Source organism: Trypanosoma theileri, assembly GCF_002087225.1.
Source record: "Trypanosoma theileri isolate Edinburgh chromosome Unknown TM35_Tth_35_V1, whole genome shotgun sequence".
Classification (NCBI taxonomy): domain Eukaryota; phylum Euglenozoa; class Kinetoplastea; order Trypanosomatida; family Trypanosomatidae; genus Trypanosoma; species Trypanosoma theileri.
The window spans coordinates 61372-83313 of record NW_021639877.1 but is presented as its reverse complement, the minus strand read 5'-3'; the positions used below and the strand labels follow the sequence as shown (position 1 = coordinate 83313).

General features: G+C 41.6%; 9 protein-coding genes across 9 annotated transcripts; all 9 read right to left on the bottom strand.

The window, feature by feature from the left end:
* Positions 1-431: 431 nt before the first annotated feature.
* TM35_000351280 (chloride channel protein) lies at positions 432-3314 on the bottom strand (the record flags this gene model as incomplete). Its single annotated transcript, XM_029029181.1, has 1 exon — positions 432-3314. One exon carries the CDS (start codon positions 3312-3314, stop codon positions 432-434), a length of 2883 nt encoding a protein of 960 aa, XP_028879450.1.
* Positions 3315-4752: 1438 nt separating this feature from the next.
* On the bottom strand, positions 4753-5397 carry TM35_000351270 (uncharacterized protein; the record flags this gene model as incomplete). Its single annotated transcript, XM_029029180.1, has 1 exon — positions 4753-5397. One exon carries the CDS (start codon positions 5395-5397, stop codon positions 4753-4755), a length of 645 nt encoding a protein of 214 aa, XP_028879449.1.
* Positions 5398-6203: 806 nt separating this feature from the next.
* On the bottom strand, positions 6204-6851 carry TM35_000351260 (uncharacterized protein; the record flags this gene model as incomplete). The annotated part of the gene is made up of 1 exon (XM_029029179.1): positions 6204-6851. The coding sequence occupies one exon, from the start codon at positions 6849-6851 to the stop codon at positions 6204-6206; it is 648 nt and encodes a 215-aa protein (XP_028879448.1).
* Positions 6852-7129: 278 nt separating this feature from the next.
* On the bottom strand, positions 7130-7552 carry TM35_000351250 (uncharacterized protein; the record flags this gene model as incomplete). Its single annotated transcript, XM_029029178.1, has 1 exon — positions 7130-7552. One exon carries the CDS (start codon positions 7550-7552, stop codon positions 7130-7132), a length of 423 nt encoding a protein of 140 aa, XP_028879447.1.
* A 247-nt stretch (positions 7553-7799) lies between these two features.
* TM35_000351240 (uncharacterized protein) lies at positions 7800-10343 on the bottom strand (the record flags this gene model as incomplete). The annotated part of the gene is made up of 1 exon (XM_029029177.1): positions 7800-10343. One exon carries the CDS (start codon positions 10341-10343, stop codon positions 7800-7802), a length of 2544 nt encoding a protein of 847 aa, XP_028879446.1.
* Positions 10344-10918: 575 nt separating this feature from the next.
* Positions 10919-14602, bottom strand: TM35_000351230 (uncharacterized protein; the record flags this gene model as incomplete). The annotated part of the gene is made up of 1 exon (XM_029029176.1): positions 10919-14602. One exon carries the CDS (start codon positions 14600-14602, stop codon positions 10919-10921), a length of 3684 nt encoding a protein of 1227 aa, XP_028879445.1.
* Positions 14603-15349: 747 nt separating this feature from the next.
* Positions 15350-15697, bottom strand: TM35_000351220 (uncharacterized protein; the record flags this gene model as incomplete). Its single annotated transcript, XM_029029175.1, has 1 exon — positions 15350-15697. The coding sequence occupies one exon, from the start codon at positions 15695-15697 to the stop codon at positions 15350-15352; it is 348 nt and encodes a 115-aa protein (XP_028879444.1).
* A 387-nt stretch (positions 15698-16084) lies between these two features.
* Positions 16085-17224, bottom strand: TM35_000351210 (ankyrin; the record flags this gene model as incomplete). Its single annotated transcript, XM_029029174.1, has 1 exon — positions 16085-17224. The coding sequence occupies one exon, from the start codon at positions 17222-17224 to the stop codon at positions 16085-16087; it is 1140 nt and encodes a 379-aa protein (XP_028879443.1).
* Positions 17225-18436: 1212 nt separating this feature from the next.
* Positions 18437-21130, bottom strand: TM35_000351200 (putative proton motive ATPase; the record flags this gene model as incomplete). The annotated part of the gene is made up of 1 exon (XM_029029173.1): positions 18437-21130. One exon carries the CDS (start codon positions 21128-21130, stop codon positions 18437-18439), a length of 2694 nt encoding a protein of 897 aa, XP_028879442.1.
* Between the last annotated feature and the right edge of the window lie 812 nt (positions 21131-21942).

Sequence of the window (21942 nt, the reverse complement as noted above, 5' to 3'; positions counted from 1 at the left end):
GAGTCACTTCGACTTGGTGCTGTAAAACAGTAGGAGTCAGCAAATGATGATGAAACAAGTGAGAAAAGAGAAGAAAAAAAAAAAGGATTAATAGAGAGAATGAATGAGAGAAACAAAAGGAAGCAAGTAAAAGAAAGAAAAAAAGAACAGAGGAAAAAAAAAATAAGCAAGAGTCCAAGAAGAATACATAGAAAGCATGGAATGTTAAAAAACTACACACGCACAGAGACATATACGAAAAAAAAAAGAAAAAGAAAAAAAAAAAAACAGGAGCAAGTGTAGATTACTCTACAGAAGGATTTGCATGTTGTGGTAAAGGCAAGAAGAGCATGCAAGAACTTTTTTGCCCATTTCCCCTCCTCTGGTCGTTTTGCTTTACTTCCGTTTCTTTCTTTTTTTTTTTTTCTTATCATCTCTTGTAGAAGAATGCGCTAATGAGGCACAACCGGATTCACTTCGGGGAAGTCGACAGTAAAAAGGTCAGGAACCATCACTTGCTGTGGTAGTACCGGTTGTGTTGATGGTGAATCCCGCAAACGTTCACCCCATGGACGTAATGCATGACCATTACTGCGATAACTATGAGATAATGATGGCATCAACGAGGGGGGATTCATATCATCAAAGTTATCATCACTCACCGGGTGGAGTTCTCTCACTCGTCGTCGCAACGTATCAACGAGGAGATCCTTTCGTGTAATAATTCCCACTACGGCGTCACCATCTACAACGACCATGTGACGTAATCCCATCATTCGAAAAGTATGATACGCCATTTGTAGATTAAAGAATGGAGGAATTACCCATGGGCTACGGTTTACAATTAGAGAAAAATCAAGTACCGGTGGTAAACGACTCTCATCTAAAAGGAACAAGTTATCATTGTCAATTCTAGAACTAATACTATGGAGACTGGTGTTATTGTGATCCACACCCCCTGTGTGTCCTTCACTGTGATTAGAACGTGCCCAGAGCTCTGACCATCTTCTGTCCCCCAGAACAAAGAATAGAGACGTTTTGTGCGTTAACCACTCCGTCCATGTCATTTTGTTAGTTGCAAGTACACCAGGAGAAAGATTTCCACCCAAACCATCAGTTTGAGAACTAGGTACAGTACTCTGGGTATTGGTACTATATAATGTGGGGAGAGTAAGATAAATCTGTACATCTTCACGTGTGACTAGTCCAACAAATTTGTAACGTACACGATCTTGCCCGTCTTCTCCTACTCCCACTCCTCCTTCTCCACAATTCCCTGTATGAAGGATTCCATCAGATTGTGTTTTTCTCTCATCTACTGCTTCCACTACCGGGAAAGCGTGGTGCGCAGTTTGTCGTAGTGCCTCCATTACAACAGATGTTTTCTCTCGCAATCGAAGTGTCACTACATCTGAGGCCATTACATCCGCTGCTGTTAATTGTTCAAACTCTGGTCGTAACAAATGTGCCTGTAGATAAGGTACTGAATCAAGACGAAGCATCTGATGATAGAGTGGTTCACTAATAAGATCTGCCACCGTCTTTGACATTACAATAGCAACCATCACAGGAAGTAAGTAATGAAGTTCTGATGATAACTCCACCATGATAACACATATAGACATAGTCATTCGTGAAGTTCCTGAAAGAAAAGCCCCAGCACCAATGAGTGCAAAAACTCCAGGATCCAACCATGCCTGTGATGCCCAGTAACTACGTTCAGCACCAGCTCCACGAACTGTCAAAAACCACAAAAATTGACCATAGAGACGACCAAATGCGGCTCCTATAACGAGACTTGGTACTACTAATCCACCAGAAACTGATGTTCCATTTGACCAACATGCAAACAAAGTATAAAGTATGAGAAATAGAAATATATACCCTGCAGGAAATTCACCAATTGTTTGCCGTGAAAAAAGATGACGTATAGTGTCTTTCCCAGTTCCCATTGTCAAGGTTGCCAGAGGAGCATATGATTCGTTATTTAAACAAGTCGCTGTAAACAATCGTGTTCGATTTTCAGTACCCCATACCAATGTATCATTTGAACTGTCCATCCCATACTTTGGCCTGCAATCAGGTACTAAAGCAAGTATATATGACAATGTACCATATATTGCTACTATAACAAGTGGTTCAAGGAAACGACGAAGTAAAAATGGTCGTAAATATTTTCGACGATATTTTACCAACATGAGATTTACTTTAGTAAATACAGCTGCAAGTGCTCCACAGAGGATTCCAAGAAAAAAAGATGGTACAATAGATAGTAAATTAAGTGGAATTGTCAAATTTACTTCAAAAAGAACTGAAACAGCGTTTGATACCCATCCTAATAATCGTTGATCTTCCATTAAAGAACGAAACATACTAATAGTTGTAAAACAAATCATAGTAGCAAGAAAAATCTGTCCACTTGCACTATGATCCCAAAAACTTGATACTTCCTCCATTACGAAGAGTAATCCACCTATTGGTGCTCCAAAGGCTGCACTCACACCACATGCAGCGCCTGCTGTAATGAAATCTCGTCGATCCTTATTGTTTCGAAATGCATGAAATAGTTTCGTCTGACATCCAAGTGTACGACTTCGCCCTTGCGTGACTCCCGCTCCAGTGATGGCTCCAAGATGAATGAGTGGGGCCTCAAGTCCCACCGGCAGACCACCGGCCACCGCACACATACAGGAAATACCTTTTGCAAAGAATGTACGAACATTCATCGCCTTTCGCATCTGTACACCGTTGAGGTATGCAATAACGTCTGGTATTCCACCACCCGATGCGGCTGGTTCAAATAATACCACAACAAGTGTTGCAATGGCTACAAGTGCTAATGAAACACCAATAAAGAAAAAGAATCCCATAAATCGACCCATCACGTGATGTTTAGTAATCATAGCGTCAAGTTTTTCAGCTCTATACTCTTCCATATATTCTACCGCGAATGAAATAACCATAGCTACTATACCTACAAAAATAGCAATGAGAACATGTAGAAACCAACGTAACGCTTCGTTTCGTTCATCAGCATCATAATTCTTAACAGCATCCAATACATTCATTCGGGCTCCCTCAAAGTAGTGTGGTAATCCATTTTCAACTTCTGCTAATACTTCCTGTGCCGGTTGCTCAGCAACAACAGTGGACTCTACAGAATGTTCAGCATAATGTTGTCGTAAGTGCTTCATGTACATAGACGGATAAGGTTTGTAATAATCAAATGACTCAAAACTTTCTTGTTTTTCTTTTTCTTCTGGTGTCATTTCCTCCAAGTACTGTGTGTAGGGATTCGCTGTTTCCCAAAACTCTCGTAACAATTGCCGCATCATTTTTGATGAATTTTTACACGTCGTACTGCTAAAGATATATATATATATATATATATTTTTTTTTATAAATAATGTGATATAAGTTTATTTTCAAAATAAATGTATCCGAGTAAATATGTATCTATTTATCTCTCTCTTTGTGTGTGTGTATATATATATATGTGAATGTACGCAACACTATACAAAAATTCATTTTTAAAAAAGTTAACAAAAACGAGAAATACAATTCCTCTGATACGCAAAACAATTGGGCATCCAGAACACATAAATACACAAGATTCATTTTATTTAGTTAATGAGAAGATTAAACAAATAAAAAGAAAATTTACAAGGGTGTGTTGTATCCTCAATGTCTCACTATTCTCTTCGCTTGGCTTTCATTCTTTCTTTTTTTATTTTTCTTTCTCAACCAAACACACTATCCATACGCCAATTCAAGAAAAAAAAAAAACTACTACTTTCTCCTTCCCACACTCTGTACAGACTGCAAATAGAAACAAAAAAAAAACTTTTTTTTTTTTTGCAATGGGAGTTAGGGAATTAACGGGGTTCAGTCACCAGAACAATAATAATAATAACAATAATAATAACAACCATGAATACTACTTCCAGGCATTCAATATGGATTCAGTGCTTTGGAAATAAAGAGACAAGAAAGACGATGTCTTTTTTTATGAATCCAAAAATAGGGTAGAACAGTTCATCTCATTTTATTTTTTTATAATAAAATAAAAAAAAGGATCCACATAGCTCACACAGCAAAGAAGAAGAGAACAAAATCTTCATATGCAGTATCGAAAAAAAAAAAAACACGACACAAGAAAGAAAGCAAACAAGAAAAACGTTGTGATGAGTCAGAATAAGATATGGTGGTAAACAAACACCAATATCACAACAAAAGAAGCACAGACTGCAAATACAAGGACATAAACAAGAAGAGGTAATCAACAATAACAACAACAAGGTTAACTCTATCACTTGAGAACTGCAGAAGGAATCCCTCTCTTGAATTAGGAAGAGAAAGAGAGAAATAGATAGAGTGAAAGAAAAAAAAAAGAAGTGAAGAAAGTGAATACTCTCTACCTCTTTCTTTTCCTACCTTTCTCTCCTTGTTAGCGTTATTGTATAGCGCACTCAATAGAAAAAAAAAAAAGAATTGCACGTCCACACTTCTATATTTCTTGGTGTCCTTTCATTCTGTTTCCCTAAGAATGAGACCCAATAGAGGTTCATTCTCAAGATTGAATATATTTAAACGAATTAAAACATAATACAAAATTGTTGTCTGGTAGAAGAAAATTTCAGGGATTCAAAAGTAAAAATAACACACACACACACACACTGATATATATATTTATCACAAATATCCTTTACTTTTTTTCTCCCATTCATTCATTCATTCATTTATTTATTCCTTCACTCTATGCAGCCCCCACCTTTACGGATGTCGCCGACTCTTGCGCTCCACGTACTTGTCCACCGCCGCCTTCCCTCCCCGCTGCTCCAGTCGCTCGAACTTATCGGCCAACACCGCCCGCCGCAGCTCCGATCGGCGCGGAACGAACGCCCGCCGCTTGACGCCCGCCCGCACCGCCGCCGCCTCGCGGGTGACGACTTCGCGTTTCACCGCCACAGCGGCACTGCGCGCCTGCCGGCCCTTTTCGCGCGAGACGTGCAGTTGAGACTCGCGCTGGAGTTGCTGCAGCTCCGCCTGCAGTGTGGCCAGCGGCTGCAGACGCATGTCCGCCAGCTCGTCCAGGTGATCTTCGCCAAACACCTCGCGCTCATTCTCGGAGAGGTCGTACTCCGCGAGATCCGCCCCGCTCTCCTCCAGCTCCCCGCGGCGGATGAGGCACTTCAGACAGCGTATGCGGTGCCGGCGGCGCCTCTGCTCCTCCTCCTGCTGCTCCCGCAGGAACTTGTAGTGCTGCTCGAACTGCTGCTCATCCGCCGTGCCGTAGAGATCACTGAAGCGTGGGTCAATCGCCGCCCGCCGGCGCACGGCTGGAATATCGTTGCGACGCTTCGGACGCACTCGTGCACTGCGCTCCGGCGGAGGGGCATCAGAGTTATCACCCGCCATTCCACCTGCTACGTTGGTTGCTGTTGCTCTCTTTCGTTTTGTTTCTTTAAAAATAAAATAAAAAGAATAAAAAAAAAATACATGACTTACACCATTATGTACAATAGAATTTCACTTTACCGTGTTATTCAGATAACCTAAACAGTTACAACATTTACCTAAAGTATCAATCACGAAAAAACACGTAAAAAAAAAAAATACAGATCTCCTTTTAATAATTTCTACAAAGACCCATGACCCCAGAGACCCAACGCTTTCTTTACACAATACGTACAACCAAATATAGACACCTTTACACTCATACACTATAGAGAGAGAGTGAAATAGACAACATACACTCTCTATTTCAGAGGGTGATAGATTTGTAGAACTCTTCCCCCAGCAAATCTCCTTGCTGTAACTACTGCCTCATCGATCATCTTTTTTCCACCTCTGAAGAGGGACATTTTGTCCCCCAAGGTATAATGAAGATTAATAAAGCACAAGAAAAAAAAAGGCATTGCGTGCATCAGTAAAATCACTCCCATACTTTGCATAATTAGAGTTCTGCATTACCACAAACATTTTTTTACAAAAAGATTCTCGGTAATATTATCCATAAAACTGAGATATATCAATACCTCACCATACCTCATCCCCTACATATATATATATATGAACAATGTCAACAAGCAGAAGGTTCCTTCTCTTCGAAAGGTATAACACAAACACATACACACATACATACGTACACAGAGTTTTCCAGTGCTGTGAAAGTCCACGGGGAGGTAGGAGGGAGGTAGAAGGTTACCTTTATGTAACTAATTTTACAATGCATTGGGCCCTTCGTTCATACCAGGTGGTATGTATTTTGAACCATCACCAGCAGTTGGAACAGCAGCAGCGGTACCTTTACCATTACCAGGGTTCATTACAACACTGTTGAACATATTAGCTGCTGCTGCAGTAGTGGCTGCACGGCGTGCAGCTTCTTCCTCTCTAACCACCTGTGCATCCACAAACTCAGGCAGTTTGACAAATATATTTACAACAATCATGATAATGCCGAGAGATACCGCAGTTCCAGATGCAATGTAACGCAAGACACTCCCTCCAAAGGCAAGAGTACCCAAGAAAATGTAGAAAAAACCTCGACCAGTGTATGTGGAAAGAAAATAAAGATACTTCAGCCAGTGATATATGAGACCTCGTAGACACTTCACCTGTCGAAGTTCAGCCGTGAGGGCAAAGAAACTCAGTATTACAAGATATACCTCTAAGACAAAGGTTGAGATTCCAAAGCTAAACGTAATGAGGTTCATAAAGCTAGAGGCCATAATAAGGCCCGTTGATACACAAGACATAATAAGAAATACACGTGCCCAATGCTTACCAGACGCACTTGGACCCTGTTGTTGCTGCTGCTGATAATAGATTGAGTCCTGCGAAAGATATTGAGAAGCTCTAGATGCCATCTCGTATACACCGAATATGCGCAAAAGAACAAAAAACTAAAAATCACGTTGACCGTTTAAAAAGAAAAAAAAAAAACCTGCACACTAACACAGATAAAAAAAGAAAAAAGAAAAAGAAACTCATAAAAAAATTTCTGTGCAAGTAAAACAGAGAATAACAGAGACAAAGACAAAAAGAAAAAGAGAGAAAAAAAAAATGGGTACCTTTCTTCCAAACTCAACTATAAAGACACACACACAGCTGTCATCCGCCAATTATGTCGTAGCCGTAAACCCTCTCAGTTTTCAAAACCGAAAATAGCGTTGATTTCTGCCAAGTGTCTCTCCGTCACATGAGAGAGAACATTATAGAGTGCAAGAAGATTTGTTTTTGTAACTATCGTTAAACTGTGACGCTGTACTGCTGTCAGATCAGTGGCGGCAGCACGCAACGATGAAGAAGAAGCCGACGCTATCACCTCAGCGTACCTATTATCCTCTAGCATCACACGCATCGCACGTTGTAGTTCTTCTGGTGTCACTTGCCGCTTTACACGCTCCACATCTTTTACTGTTACGTGTGCAATGTCGTTAGCTGTGACTCGTTGCAACTTTTCCTCCAGAGTGAGTGAGTAACCATTCATTTCTGTTGTTTTTGATGATGATGATGATGATGTAGTTGTATTTATGGGTTGAGATGCAGAACTCCACCAAGACCACATGTCACCCCACGACCCCCAACCCACCCCTTCTTCCCCTTTCTGCTCGATATTTTGATGCAGCAAGAAAAAGAAAAAAAAAGTTAGAAGGCAAAAAGGTGACTACACAATAGGAACACTTAATAGTTAGAACTAATATGTATAAAGAATATCAATAATAATAAACTCAAGCAAACAAAGAACAACATACGTTCACAGCAGACACTCCATGTCATCCTCCACTCATAAAAACTCATACACTTATACACCATCAAATATTTTCTTCTTCTTCTTCATCATCATCTTCATCGGTCACAATGGTTTCATCAGTAAACCAACTACCCTCTGTTGAAAAAGAATCCTCATCACCTTCTTCTTCGTCTGTTCCCCAATGATCTTGCTGAACAACAGGGTCAGGCACTCCATTCTCCTGCAGCGCACTTCTCAGCTGCATGTCCCGCACAATATTCGATGGTAGGAATCTACGCAATACAAACCATAATCCGACACGTGGCTCTTGGAACCGCTGATTCTGCTGATCTGTTGTGAACATTTCATCATAGCGTGCTAGTCGCTCTGATGGTGATAATGTTGGGGGTTCAAGTGGACCGTAAAGAGCCTCAAAGCGCAAAAGTGTGTCGTGATCATCTGAAGCAATTGCTTCTGGTACCATTCGCCGCATTTCATCACGCATGTCCTCTTCTGTATATTCTTCAGAATTAAGCAAATGCGCCGGAATTGCTGATACTGTTTGCCCCATTACATCCTCTTCTTTAAGCAATAAATGCTGCCATGGTGTTAAATGAGAAGAGTGATCTGATTTAGAAGCAGCAACAGCAATAGTAGAAGCAGGAAAACTATGAGTTTTTAGCCAAACCCCATTATCTTCTGTAATAACACGTCGTAAGAAGGCAGCAGGTTCAGCAGCTTTCCACATTTCCACATTTCTTGCTACCCAGAGTTGTATCACATGCAAATAGGATTCATCACCACTACTAATTGCTTCATTCGCCTTTACAATTTCTTGCCAGGCCTCTGATAAAGAAGGTATACTAGAACTTCCAAGCTTCTCAACGAGAAGTACAGATGCAGAAGGAAATCTTCCAATGGCATCTGCTAACATTTCCATCGCGGATGGAGTATTATGAAAGGCATGAAGCTGTTCGGGTGTCATATCACGTATTACTTTGGGTACTTTACCTTTTTTCCCTTCCCCAGTAGTACCGGTAACATTTGTCTGCTCCCGTTCTAGAAAATACTTGGCCAAGGCAGCACTAAAGAAAAAACCAGGTAAAGTTGAAAGTGATAATGCCAAACTGTGGTTAGACAAAGAATCTGTCATTTCATTTGAATCCCCTGTAGTATTCTTTTGGAGTTCATGCATTATAATAAAATATACCTGCAATAACCATCCCCATCCTTTTCTTCGAAGTGCAAGGTAATCCAGTAGTAACAACATTCCAAACGGGTCTGTATCATCAAGAGAATAAAGTAATTTGGCAATCTCCCATGCCGTTTGAGTAGCAGCTTTCTTAAGTGATTGATGTACTCCACATCGAAGAATCTGAAAAACTTGTTTGTTAGATGTAATAGCAAAAGGTAGACATCGCTGACGTACCGTTTGTTGCAATGGAAAACGTGAAAACAGTACACCAACGTGGTAAAGTGCAATATCAATGGCATCTTGGGCTTTTGGAACATTACCCATCATTTCAAATACATTACTTGTAAGAATAAGTGTTGGAACATGATAGGGTGAAACAGATAAACATTCCAATAAACCTTCTATACCCCGATTATTAAATTCACACATGGCAAGTGCTGCATCTGCACGATGCATATCTGGATTAGAAGTATCTAAATAATAGACAACCGATCCATTGTTACCATTACTACTACTACTACCACCACTACAAGTTTCACTCCCATTTTTACCTGATAAATCGTTTTTACTGGTTTTACGCTGCTTTTTCTCCTTCACTACAAGTACAGCCCCTAGACCATCATATGGTGGCCATGAATAGCGATTTGGTGTAGCTAGGATACTGTGACGAAATCGAACTGTAGGGATCATATTTTCTGTATAGAAAAGCGATGATGGTCTGTTCTCTGGACGCCGTTGGGGAACTCTTCCATCGCCAATGTCTTCTACGGCTTCCCGTCCAAAGCGACGGATACGCTCCAGTCGTGAATCAAGCATCTTTGGATTACACACCGAGAGGAGTGTGAGGAGGTCTGCGGTTTCCCCTACGGCTTCGTCCCCGTGTCTGTCTGCTGTCAGTGTGGAGTTGTCTTGACCGCTGCGGCCCGCCTCCAACTCCCGCTGGCGCAGCACGGCGGCCAGCAGTCGTTCCTCCTCTGCCTCCTCCTCCGCCGCCCGGCCCCGCCGCCGGCTCCTCTGCCCCCGCCTCCGTCCAGCAGCAGCGGGAGTTGTGGAGGTGGAAGTCCCTCCCACCGCCTTGGGCTCTGTAAGGCTGCATTCCTTCGTGCTAGACGTGGGGTGTTGCACACTACTGTGCTCAACGTCAGGGGTTCTCTCCGCACGGACCTCATATTTTGGAGTCTTTGTAATTACCGGTTGTTCTTCGTGATGTTCTTGTTGTTTCTTCTCCTTTTCATCTCCTTCCTGTTGGTGTTTTTTTTCTTGTTTTTGTTCCAGTACTTCTTGGTTCATCTTCCGTCGTTGTCCCTTTGACCTTCCTCCGTTCTTGGGCAACTGCATCGTTGAAGGAAACTCCGCCGTGTCGTCGTCCGCATCAGCCCCAGTTGAAGCTTTAACGAGATTCTGCAGACGGCGTAACTGTCTAGCGGACATTATACGTGCAATCCCAGTGTCTTTCTTTTATGATGTTTTTTTTTTTTCTTTTTCCTTTATTTGGAGTTTTGTAATCTTTTTTTCTTTTTTTTCCCCCTCCAGTTCCACTGAATCTCAACCACTCTCCCTCAAATTCCTGCTGGGCAGAAACCAAAAAAAGAAGAAAGTTATAAATCATTTTTTTTAAAAAAAGAAAGAAGAAAAATAAAAAAAAAAAATCAGTAGGGCAACAAAAAAAAAACGAGAGCATAGCAATACCAAACAGGAAAGTTCCTGTCCTTCTTCTGCAACAACAAGAGAAAAAACCATAAATCACCAAAAAAAAAAAATATAAAAACAAAAATAAAAACGGGAAAGGGTGGAAAAAAAAAAAAAAAAGAAGTCACTCTTTATGTACAAACACAATCAAAGTAACTCCCTCCACCAAATGAATCTCGCAAATTGCATCTAATAATTTATCTATCTATAAATGTATTTTTCTTCTCCCCTCATAAATCAAGGTAAAGGTCAAGAAGAAGAACATCATCAAAAAAAAAAACAGCAGAAAATGTTTGTGAAGGTGGTAAAAATAAAAACTATCGCGCTGAAGCTGCGCGCAACATAGGTGGTCGGCCTGGTGAATTACTACCATCTAGAACTCTCTGCCCTGAGTGGGACCTTGAGACACCACCCATAGACGTTAGTGAAGAAGATATGGTGCAATTGCGTGGTAAACTCCGTGTACTGATTGCTGCATTTTTCAACATCCCAGCAGAAATCACATCAACATCCAGTTGCCTCGGAGACGGAGATTTATGTGATACCGATCGTCGATTCGGTGTTTTGACTGAATTTTCTTGATCTTGACGTTGTAGTTTCTGAACTGGTTGTATTGCACTTCGCAGCATTGGTGTTACGCGGGGTGGTGGCGGTAAGGCATTCGCATCCCACTCATCACCTCCAGATGATCGTCGTCGAACAGCGGACTGCTGTGCCGCCTCCCACGCAAGTTTCTCTACTGCCCGAAACTCCTCCAACTTGGTATTATTGTTACTACTCTTGGTGTTGTTTTTCTTATTCTTGGTTTCACTAGACTCAAGACTTGACCCTTGAGCCAGCGCCTCCCGCAGTCGCGCAAGTTCAAGTACAGCTCGTTGCGCCAGTGACACTGCCTGCCCGCGCATCTCAGCAGTGGTCATCTCCACATAAACAGCACCAGTATTATTATTATTATTATTATTATTATTTTTACCAACACCATCAGTAGTAACAACACTGTTGCTACGCTCCCTCACATGTGATCTAGGGGTAGAGTCGAATAACCGCTGCTGTACCTCTTCCCTAGTGCCCCCACCTGTGCAAACCTCATTGGATGCTTCAGAACTGCCTTGATGTATGGTTAGAAGTGTACGCAATGTGGCTGCTTCTGCCCTTCTCTCTAATTCAGCCTCGTTGCGAATATCAGCGAGGGCACGTTGCTCCTGTACCAATTTCTCTCGTAACTCCTCGTTCTGAGCACGAAGTTTACTCAAAGAAGATTCCGACTTATCACGTTCTTTTGCTTGAACTTGTACAGCAGATTCTTGCAGTTGACGTAACGCACCTAATTCCTTCGTCAATCTATTTAACTCTTCACGTTGCTCTTGTTGGTGCTGTGTCGGTTGGGTAACCACTTTACTCCTATGCATCCTAGCAGTTTGCAGTTGCAGTAACATAGACTTCACCTTGGTTGAGAGGAGATCATTCTCATCACGAAGTGATTGACAATCCATTTCCGTCTTTTTCAGCTTCTCTGTGAGGCGCGCCAGTTTTGCAAGCGCCTTCTCTTTCGCTTTATGTTCCTCTTCCCGTGTATGTTGTTGTTCTTCAAGACGCCTTAAACGCTCTTGCGCTTGTCCCGTCTCGGAGCGAATAGACTCACACTGTTCACGCAACTCCACACACTCCTGTTGACTCGCCTCAAGCTGAAGCTGAAGAATACCACGCTCGCGCTGTAGTTCCTCCACACTTACCAGCAATCGTTTCTGCTGTGCCTTAGCTCCCTGTTCTACAGTCCGCATCTCAGCTAGTTTCGTCTCCAGATGCTGGACCTCGCTACTTCGTCGTCGAAACTCCTGCGACAATTGTTGTTGTTGTTTCTGGCTTTCTTCATATTTCGCCTGGCACGCAGTAAGTTCCTCACGGCAGCGAATCAATTCCTGATTACTCTGATCTTTCTGTTGGGCCTCTAAACGCTCAATGTGACGACGATATTCTTTTTGACGCTGAAGAAAAACTTGATGTAATGTTTCCAACAGACGTTCGCACTGTCGTTGACACCGCTGCAGTCGTCCACAGTCATCTCCCTCGTCCTTACCACTCTCGAGTGTTCCTTTTCGAGAAGCGGATTGTTGTAAGGAAGATTGTTTCTGCTGAATATGGTTTTGTTTTTGTTGTTTTGTACTTTCAGCCTTCTTTGATACAAAACGATTCTTCTTCAAGTCCTCGCGAAGCTCTTTGTGAGTAACAAGTCCTAAAAGACTATCTTCTTCCTCATTTTCTTCCTCTAACATCATTACTGTTTCACAGTCTTGATCAGTTTCGACACTTTCACCTCTAATAAAAACACCACCAGCAGAAGAAGTAAAATCCCTTCGTGAAGTCAGTAAAGTTTCCACTTCACGGCGCTCTGGTGGAAACAGTGCACCCTTCAGACCGCGTTGAATTAATGGTGCAGGACGCTGACGTGTACCAAATGTTTCTACAAGTGTCTCCAACGCCGATTGCAGTTCTGTAAAACCGCTGAGAGTATCACGAATCGTTCGACGCAGTGCCTTCGCAGTCTTCTCCGCCTTTACCTGATCTGCTTCAAGCATGTGGATGCGGTGTATATTGCGTCGCACCTCATCTGTCTGCTGTTTCAGCGCCTCTTCCACTCCACGCAGACGCGACTCATGTTGAGTCTGTTCATCCCGCGTTGATGCTGTAGTTTGTCGCACTATCTTTTCTGTCTCCTGTACTTTATGCTGCAGCTGACGAATAAGTGCATCCTTCGCTCGTGCCAATTCCTGCAACTCTGCATTTGAGGATTTCAATTCGTCCATCTGCTGTTTTCGCTGATGTATTTCTTTTTGGCTTATTTCCAACTGCTCTGATAATCGTACTCTTTCACTTTCCTTAAAATCCATTGAATCTTGCAACTCACGCCATTCAGATGCACGAATCTGTAATTGTGTTTCAAATTCATTAATTTGCCGTCGCATTTCTTCTTGAGCTAAATTCCATTGCGCCCTTTCAAAGTTTAACTCTTGCTGCATATTAGTTGTGGCTAGACGCTTTTCATCCTGTGCATGGCACAACTCCACTTCCACACGACCAACCTTATCTCGTTCTTCTTGCAGTTCCTGATGCAATTCGGCTATAGTAGACTGTAATGATTCACACTCCCGGGCGAGTTGCTCCATTTTCTCCTGCAGAACATCCCGCTCTGCAGCAATGGCCTCCTTCTCTTGCAGTAACTTTTCATAACGTTCATTTTGTGTCTCAATCTCGTGACCCACTTCCTGCAATACAGATTCTTCCTCTGCGTCTCGTTGTGTCTCGTACGCCTTCAACGCCAGCGAAATCCGATGCCGCACTTCTTCCTCTGTGAAAAGTGGTTCGCTCCTACTAAGCAGATTATCGTTATCACGAGGACTCTTCCTCCTGCTGCTGCTGCTACCACTGATGTTTTTCTTATCTTCGTCATTGTCTCTATCACTTTCATCCATGTGCCACTTCTCTCTAGAGGCTGCCGCTGCCGCCGTAGCCGCCAGTTTCTTAGAAGAATCAGTAAGTCTTATTGCCTTTTTTCTCTTCTTGAAGAGACGTTTCTTGACGGCACTGTCACCCCCTGTTGTACTGGAGGCTGGTGATAAAAACAACAACGTGCTCGGTTCCTCAATTACACTACAGCCACCACCAACACTACCACTACTAACATCATCACATCCAACTACACCTGTTGTCAAAGAGGACCACTTCTGTTCTTGCTGCGGTGGAAGAGTACGGTTGAGAGGTGATCCTGGCATAATCTCTTCAACCCTTCCTGGTGGATCTGTAGCGTAGGTTACAGTGAATTTCTGTTTGCGAGGGCCGCTCGTACATGAGGGTGGTGCTTGTTGTTTGAGAAGTTCAGGGGATGCTGTGTCTGCGAGAAGCTCAAGAGCGGAACGCACTACTCGCCTACCAACACTTCCGTTATTTCCTGCATTCAAAGTCAGAGTTGATGCCTGTCGACCGGGTGTTTTGTATTCAGACATATTATGCCTTTTGTCCTTGTTGTTGTTGTTGTTGTTGTTGTTGTTGTTGTTGTTGTTGCAGTACCACAGCCACAAATAACAGTAAATGTATATTCACCCACCACCACCAGTTCCCCTAGAAACTTATTATTAGGGTATAATTGCTTCTATTAATATGCCACGAGTGATCTCTTCACTCACTGGCAGAGAAACTCTCTGATCTAAATCTAAGAATACAGGCTCACTTAATTCGCCCTCACGAGCCTCGAATAAACATATAATATGATTTAATAAAAAAAAAGAGAGATATATAAAGGAATAAATATACAACAGTCACTTCAGGAACGGGAAGAAAAGAATAAATCCCTCCCATAATATCATGTAAATACCACAAAAAAAAAAAAAAAACTCACTTTTTCTGATGAAAAAAAAAAAATCAAGCAAACACTGTCTACAGTCATGTCATACCGAAGACACCGTTGAGGAGCTCTACATTCTTCTTTTGCACTTTACTTTTCCACTCTTAAATACAACAAAAAAATCTAACATATAGAGAAAGTAACACAGTTCCTTCACATATCTCTTTTATAAGTGGATATCATTGTAAAGAAAGAAACAACAAAGAAACAAACTCAGGAGCAACAACAACAACAACAAAAAAAAAGAACACGGAATTTCCACTGCAGTAAAAAACAAACAGAAATATGCATACAATACAAGAACAAATCAAGAAAAAGCCTATATTTCTTCTTCCTCTTCTTTCAACCTTCAATCTTCTCTTGTAATACTTAGACTCGTGCTACGCTCTACCTTTGTGGATTTCTTCTTACCACGGGCTAGCTCTGCCAGTGCTTGCAAGTACGCCTCCTCTCTTTTCTCCCGCTGGGTAAGTTCCTCTGCGATGATTTGCTGCCGTGCAGCCTCGAGCTCTTTGCGGTGTTGCAGCCACTCCTTCTTAAACTGTGCCACGTACATCAACTGATCATCCAAGTCGCCAATCATCGTGTCAAATACCCGCAGTAATCCCTTTGCATGGCGCCGCTGCACCTCGAGTCGCACAATGTGCTCTGTCCTCACCTGCTGCTGCGCCTCACCGCCCTTGTTAGGCCGTGGCATTAACCGCACCTACACTACCACTACACTCTATTTTACACATAAGAAAGAAAAAAGAAAACAAAGAAGAAAAAAGAGAAGAAAATCAGAGATCATGAAACAAAAAATAAAAGAAGGTTCGATAACCAAATAAAAATAAAAACTGTGTCGAAAAAACAAAAAACAGGGAGAGTGACTATTAAAAGAAACAAAAAAAAAGCAAAGAAATGAAGAAAAAAAATACAATAAAATACAAGGAACTGTGTTGCTGTTTGAAATAATGACACAGATAACAACAATATTATTTTCCTCCACACAATGTATCGTTACAGTACACACTGACGCGCGTGTATCCACAATAAGAAAAAAAAGAATAATACCCACATATATATATATATATTTACCACTCTATCAATCACTCAATCGTTCCTGCAACATTTGTTTCCATATTTCCCATTTTTCATGGGTCTCTTTCACCTTTACAGGTTCCGATACATCACTAAAAACCTTTCCAGAGCCGTTAGTCTGAAAACGACTTCTCTGCATCTTCTCAAAGGCCGCATTTTCCTCTATTTCACGTTTTATCATCTCCTGAAGTCGACTAGAAGGTGCAGACGATGATGACTTCACGACATGGGAAGAAGATCGTAAACCACGACTCTTCACAGATTCACTACACCCAGATTGTCTGCTGAGATCCTTCGTTCCTGTATTCGCAGAGCGTGAGTGTTGTTGCTTACGTAATAGAAACTGAGGTTCATAATTACTCCCCACGGTACTGTGCAGAGACGTACCTCGACAATCATGCGTTTTTCCTGAAGTTTCCGATGCAGATCTCGATAGACCCAAGTAGGAGTGTGCATCCCGATGTTGCCCACGCACTAGATTACTTTTGCCACTAGTACTAGGTGAACGCCAGGGAATTACATTCTCTTCCTTCTCTTCAGTTTTAAGAGTTCCTAATTGCTGCATTACAGCCTGTGCAACTTCTTTTCCAAAGCCACCGGCTTCGCCCCACTCAATTGTGTTCCGCCCCAGCGCCACTTCATACGGATCACACCCCGCCTCCAAGAGCAACAAGACACAATTCACATGTCCCTGATACGCTGCTACCATCATTGGGGAAACTCCCTGACGATTTCTTATCGCAGCCCGCGCCCCGCTGTCAAGCAGCAGCTGCAGCATCTCTAGATACCCCTGCTGTGCCGCAATAAACAGCGGCGTGGCTCCAGTGTCTCTGCAGCTGTTGGGATCCGCGCCGTAATGCAGCAACACCCGCGCTGCAGTCAAGCATCCATTTTGGGCCGCCACAAAAAGTGGTGTGGCGTGTCCGGATTGTTTGCCGGCATTCACGTTGGCTCCTCTCGAGCAGAGAAACTCAACGACCTCCGCGTGGCCCGCCTCCGCCGCCAGCCAAAGTGCCGTGCAGCCATCGTCCGCAGTGCTCTCCACATCACAGCCGTGGCGAATAAAGTCCTGCACCGCCCGCATATTTCCCTGTTGGCAGGCACGCCTGAAGGCAAAGCCCGCAGCAGTACTAGTCTGCTGCATTCTCCTTCCCTTTCAAATGTACAGGTTTGTATATGTGTATGTGGGAAACCAGGTCGTAAATAGAAACAAAGAAAAAAAAAAGGGAGGAAGCAAAATAAGTTTACAAATGAATGAAAATGAGAAAAAACAAAAAAAAAACAAATAAGGTAAGAAAAGAAGCATATCACTCCCTTCTGTGTCTGGGATAATTAAAAAAAAAGTGAAAAAGAAAAACAGAACAAAAGAGTATGGCAAGGAATCATAGTGATACTCCACCGAGAAGTCGCAAAATCCTCGTTTCCGTGAATACTGTCACTCCCTTTATTCTGCCCTTTCACTAAGAGTGCCAGTAAAAAGCCAAGAAGAATGAGGTTAATATACCAAATGCAAGAAACCTATCAAATGCATTCACAATCTCTTACACTTCTGTACACATTCACATTGGCACTCCAATCATCATCACTCGCTTATAAATATTTCGAAATAATAATAATAAAAGAAAAAAATGTTCATAATTGAAATACCCAGTGAAAAAAAAAAAAAACACACGCAGTAAAAGTTCTTTTTCGTCAATGCAGTTAACAAGTCTCAACAGCAATAATAATAATAATAATAATAATAATAATAAAAGAAATAAATAACATAAAAAAAAAAAAAACGTAGACCTTACAAAAAAAAAAAAAGACATCAGAAAATGTTAAAGACCTCTGACCCAGAGAAGTCTCTCAACACCTCCCGTGTACTCTTAATCTACCCTTATTCCCCTAATTATTCTCGGGTCCCTTATCATCCTTCTACTACAATCATTTAAATTTTTTCACTTCTCAGTATGAAGCACTCTCGATACAATTTGAGGTCGAGACATAAAGTGTACATACACAACCTTACTCGTTTTTACCTATTTTTTCTATGTTCTCGTCCTAGTTATTCGCGATGTTCTGTTTCTTTTTCTTTATTCTTTTCACAGACACACACACAAAGACACATACACAGATATACTCATATATATATATATATACAAAAAAAAAACGCGATAAGACCGCAGCGGAAAAAAATCATATTGCCCTATTTAAAAAAAAAAAAAAACACTCACTGTCTTCCTTCTATATTGAAAGTGCAAACACGATCACTCCTTTTTTCTTTTTAGTTATGCTTTTCTTTTTTTTTTCTTTTTTTACTTTTTCGATGGTTCTTTTTTCTTTTCCTTTTTCCTTGTTCTTTTTCGTTTCACACCTAATACAAGAGAGGTTGCTCAACATTATCGGTTGCACCCAAACTCATTCCCCGAGAGCGACGGCGGAATCTCGTCTTTGCTGACGGAGTCCACCTCCCCTCCGCAATTGTACGGTAATTGAATATATCAAATCTTTCCAGCACCTTGTATGTAATTACCTTAAAGATATCTTGCAAAAACCACCAACCAATACACCAGATCCAAACCCACAGAGGCAGTAATTTATGTGCTGTGGAATCACCATGTGAAAGGCCAACAACAGGGATGTTGTCCATTTTGTTATCTGGCCAGAAGGCAGCAACACAAGTAGAGATGATGAGTGAAAAAACAGCGCCAACCACCAGAATGAGACTTGGTCTAAACGACCAAAACCAATCTGCACCTGTACGGGAGGAAAAGAGTGTTAAAAAGTCTGAAACTGAGACCTTCAAGTACAACATCGTCACAATTTGTCCTTGTGAAACGGGTGGAATTCCAAGACCTTTAAACCATGAATTCTCATTGTGTGAGTCCAGTGCCATCCACAATAATAATAAAGATGAAAGACAAGCCACGGCAGCAAGAACAGAAGAAATGATGAACATAACAGGGAGATTCCAACGTTGAGGACGTTGTCTAGGTACAACGTTGTCATAACCAATAGTCATTAATGTTCCGTCATTAAGTAATGTAATAAGCATAAACATAAGAACCGGTATACGAAAGAAACGGAAATGTGGATCATCAATATTATATCTTTCGCATGGAAGGGCGAAAACACCAATGAAGAAAAAGAACACAAGTTGTAAAGTAGCGGAAATACGATATGTTAAAAAGGATACCATACGTTGAAAAACTCCACGAGCAATAAGCATAGCATCTACTACTACACTAAGACCAGGTCCAGTTAACACCATATCAGCTGCAGCACGTGCTGCATCCGTAGAACCATCTACAGCAACACCCACATCAGATCGTTTTAAGGCAGGTGCATCATTTACACCATCTCCAGTCATAGCAACAGTGTAACCTCGTTGTCGTAGGGCTTCCACAATAAGGTATTTGTGTTCTGGGTATACTTGAGCAAATCCACCACATTTTAATATCATATCACCATGAGTTTCACCCAATGTACTTGGAATATCCTTTGGGTCTCCACTGGCCGGGAATTTGGGTAAACCCTCTGAGGTGTGTATATTTATATCCATATCAAGCATACGAGCCATTTCTTTCGCAATTAATTGATGATCACCTGTTACCATCTTCACATCAACTCCATATTCCTTACTGCGACGAATAGTCTCACGTGTGTCAGGACGTGGAGGATCAAGAAATGTTAAAATACCTGCCATATGCCATTCTTGATCTTCTTTAGTTCGTGCAACAGTGAGACATCGAATTCCACGTTTACCTAAATCCTCAATAATTTTTTCCACTTGTGCCTTAATAGCATCTCGATTGTGTACTAACTGTAGTACAACATTTGGTGCTCCTTTGGTAACTTTAAATACAATACCATCAGGTCCTCGTAGGGTTGCTTCTGTACGTTTAATTCGGGGATCAAATGGAACAAATTCAAGTTGAGTATACTTATCACACTCATCCAAGTCAGCAGCACCTAATACCATTGTATCAAGTGCATCACGTGGGGGTTCCCGCCATTTTGCGGCAAGAGCAGCCAATACAAGTACGCTTTCGCGATTATACTCTTTACTGAAAACATGGCATTCATTTTGTATTTCCATTTTGTTTAACGTTAGTGTTCCTGTTTTATCAGAGCAAAGAATATTTACAGCTGCCATCATTTCAATAGCGGATAACCGTGTGACAATAACTTTTTTCTTTGATAACTCTTTAGAGCCCAACGCAAGTGTTGTTGTAACAACAATTTCGATAGCAATTGGAATTGAAACAACAAGTAGGACGACGGTAAACTCCAGTGAATCACGGAATCCCAATTTATAATGACCCATAAGATATCCAAAGCAAATAATACAAAGAGTCATAGAAAGCAATGTCAAAGAGAACATCACACGCATCAACACGTAGTGAATACTACCAAGGTCTGCCTCTACCGATTGCAACAATAACGCCGTCTTGCCAAAGAAGGTCTTCTGCCCTGTGAACTGCACAGTGCCATCCACCTCCCCCCGCACCACGGTGGATCCCATCTTCGGCATGTGGTCTGGTCCCATCGACACGGGGAGCGACTCACCGGTGAGGGCGGCCTCATCCACGTCGATAATCCCTTCGTTAATGGTGCAGTCGGCGGGCACCGCAGAGCCGGCGGCGAGTTTGACGAGATCCCCCGGCACGACTAACGCCGCATCAATGATCTGCCACGTTCCATCCCGCATAACGGTGGCGCTGGGCTTCAGCGAGTTCTGCAGCGCCGCCACCGCATCCCCGGCCTTTGTGGTCTCGTACCAGCCAATACTGGCGTTGGCGAACTGAATGAAGAGAAGAATGCCGCCGTCAGGGAAGTTCTGCAGTGCAAACTCAATTACAACAGCTACCCAAATGGCAATTGGCATGGGACCCCACAAACAGCGAAGAAAGATAAGCCAGCCAGGGGTTTTCTTGTGTGGTAGTTCGTTGCGACCATACTGTTGAAGGAGTGCTTCCGCCTTCTCTGATGTGAGTCCCTTTGATGGGGGAAGTAGTGGCACATCATCATCGTCCAACTGGAGTGACTTTACGTGTTCCCCAGACATAGTCCAAGTTTACTTTCCTTTTTTAGTTCTTTCTGGGTTTTTTTCTTTTTTTTTCTTTTTTTTTTTTTTACGTTGGACTCCTTTATATATATATTTCTGCCTGTGTGTTAGCCCTTTTCCACGCTTATTGATCCGTTATCAATAAGTATTAAATACATGCGTAGAGACATATATATACATAAAGTACATGTTGTAAAAAAAAATAAAAATAAGAAAAGAAACATAAATGATTATACATGAGACTTTGACTGACTACATACATACACATATATACAGATATATATTAATGTACATAACAAATTATAGCAAGAATCTTACTAAGTATTGTATTAGTGAAAACGTTAGTGTTGATAAGGAATAAATACAGGAATTATTATCCCCATCATCTACACCCACACCGACAGACAAAGAAACACATACTCAAAAACCACCTACAAATAAAAGGGTAGTAAAGAGTTCTACTCAATGTTTATTACTCCAATCTCAAAGACCACACGAACAAAACACACAGAGAATGAAGAAAAAAAAAAAAATGCATTACATAAGGATGCAGGTACGTCTTCAGTAACAAAACGTACCCCCATTAACACAACCATTCACAGAGACATGTAAAACCTCTGCCTATTTTTGGGAACATACAAATAAAACAAAAATGATTGATCAATCAAACAATCAAAGAAAAAAAAAAAACATACATAAATTCTTCATTCAATCATTCTTTTTTTCTTCTCTTTTCTCTAGTAATCTAAACATCTAGGTGAATAAACAAATAATAATAATAATAATAATAATAATAATAATAATAATAATAA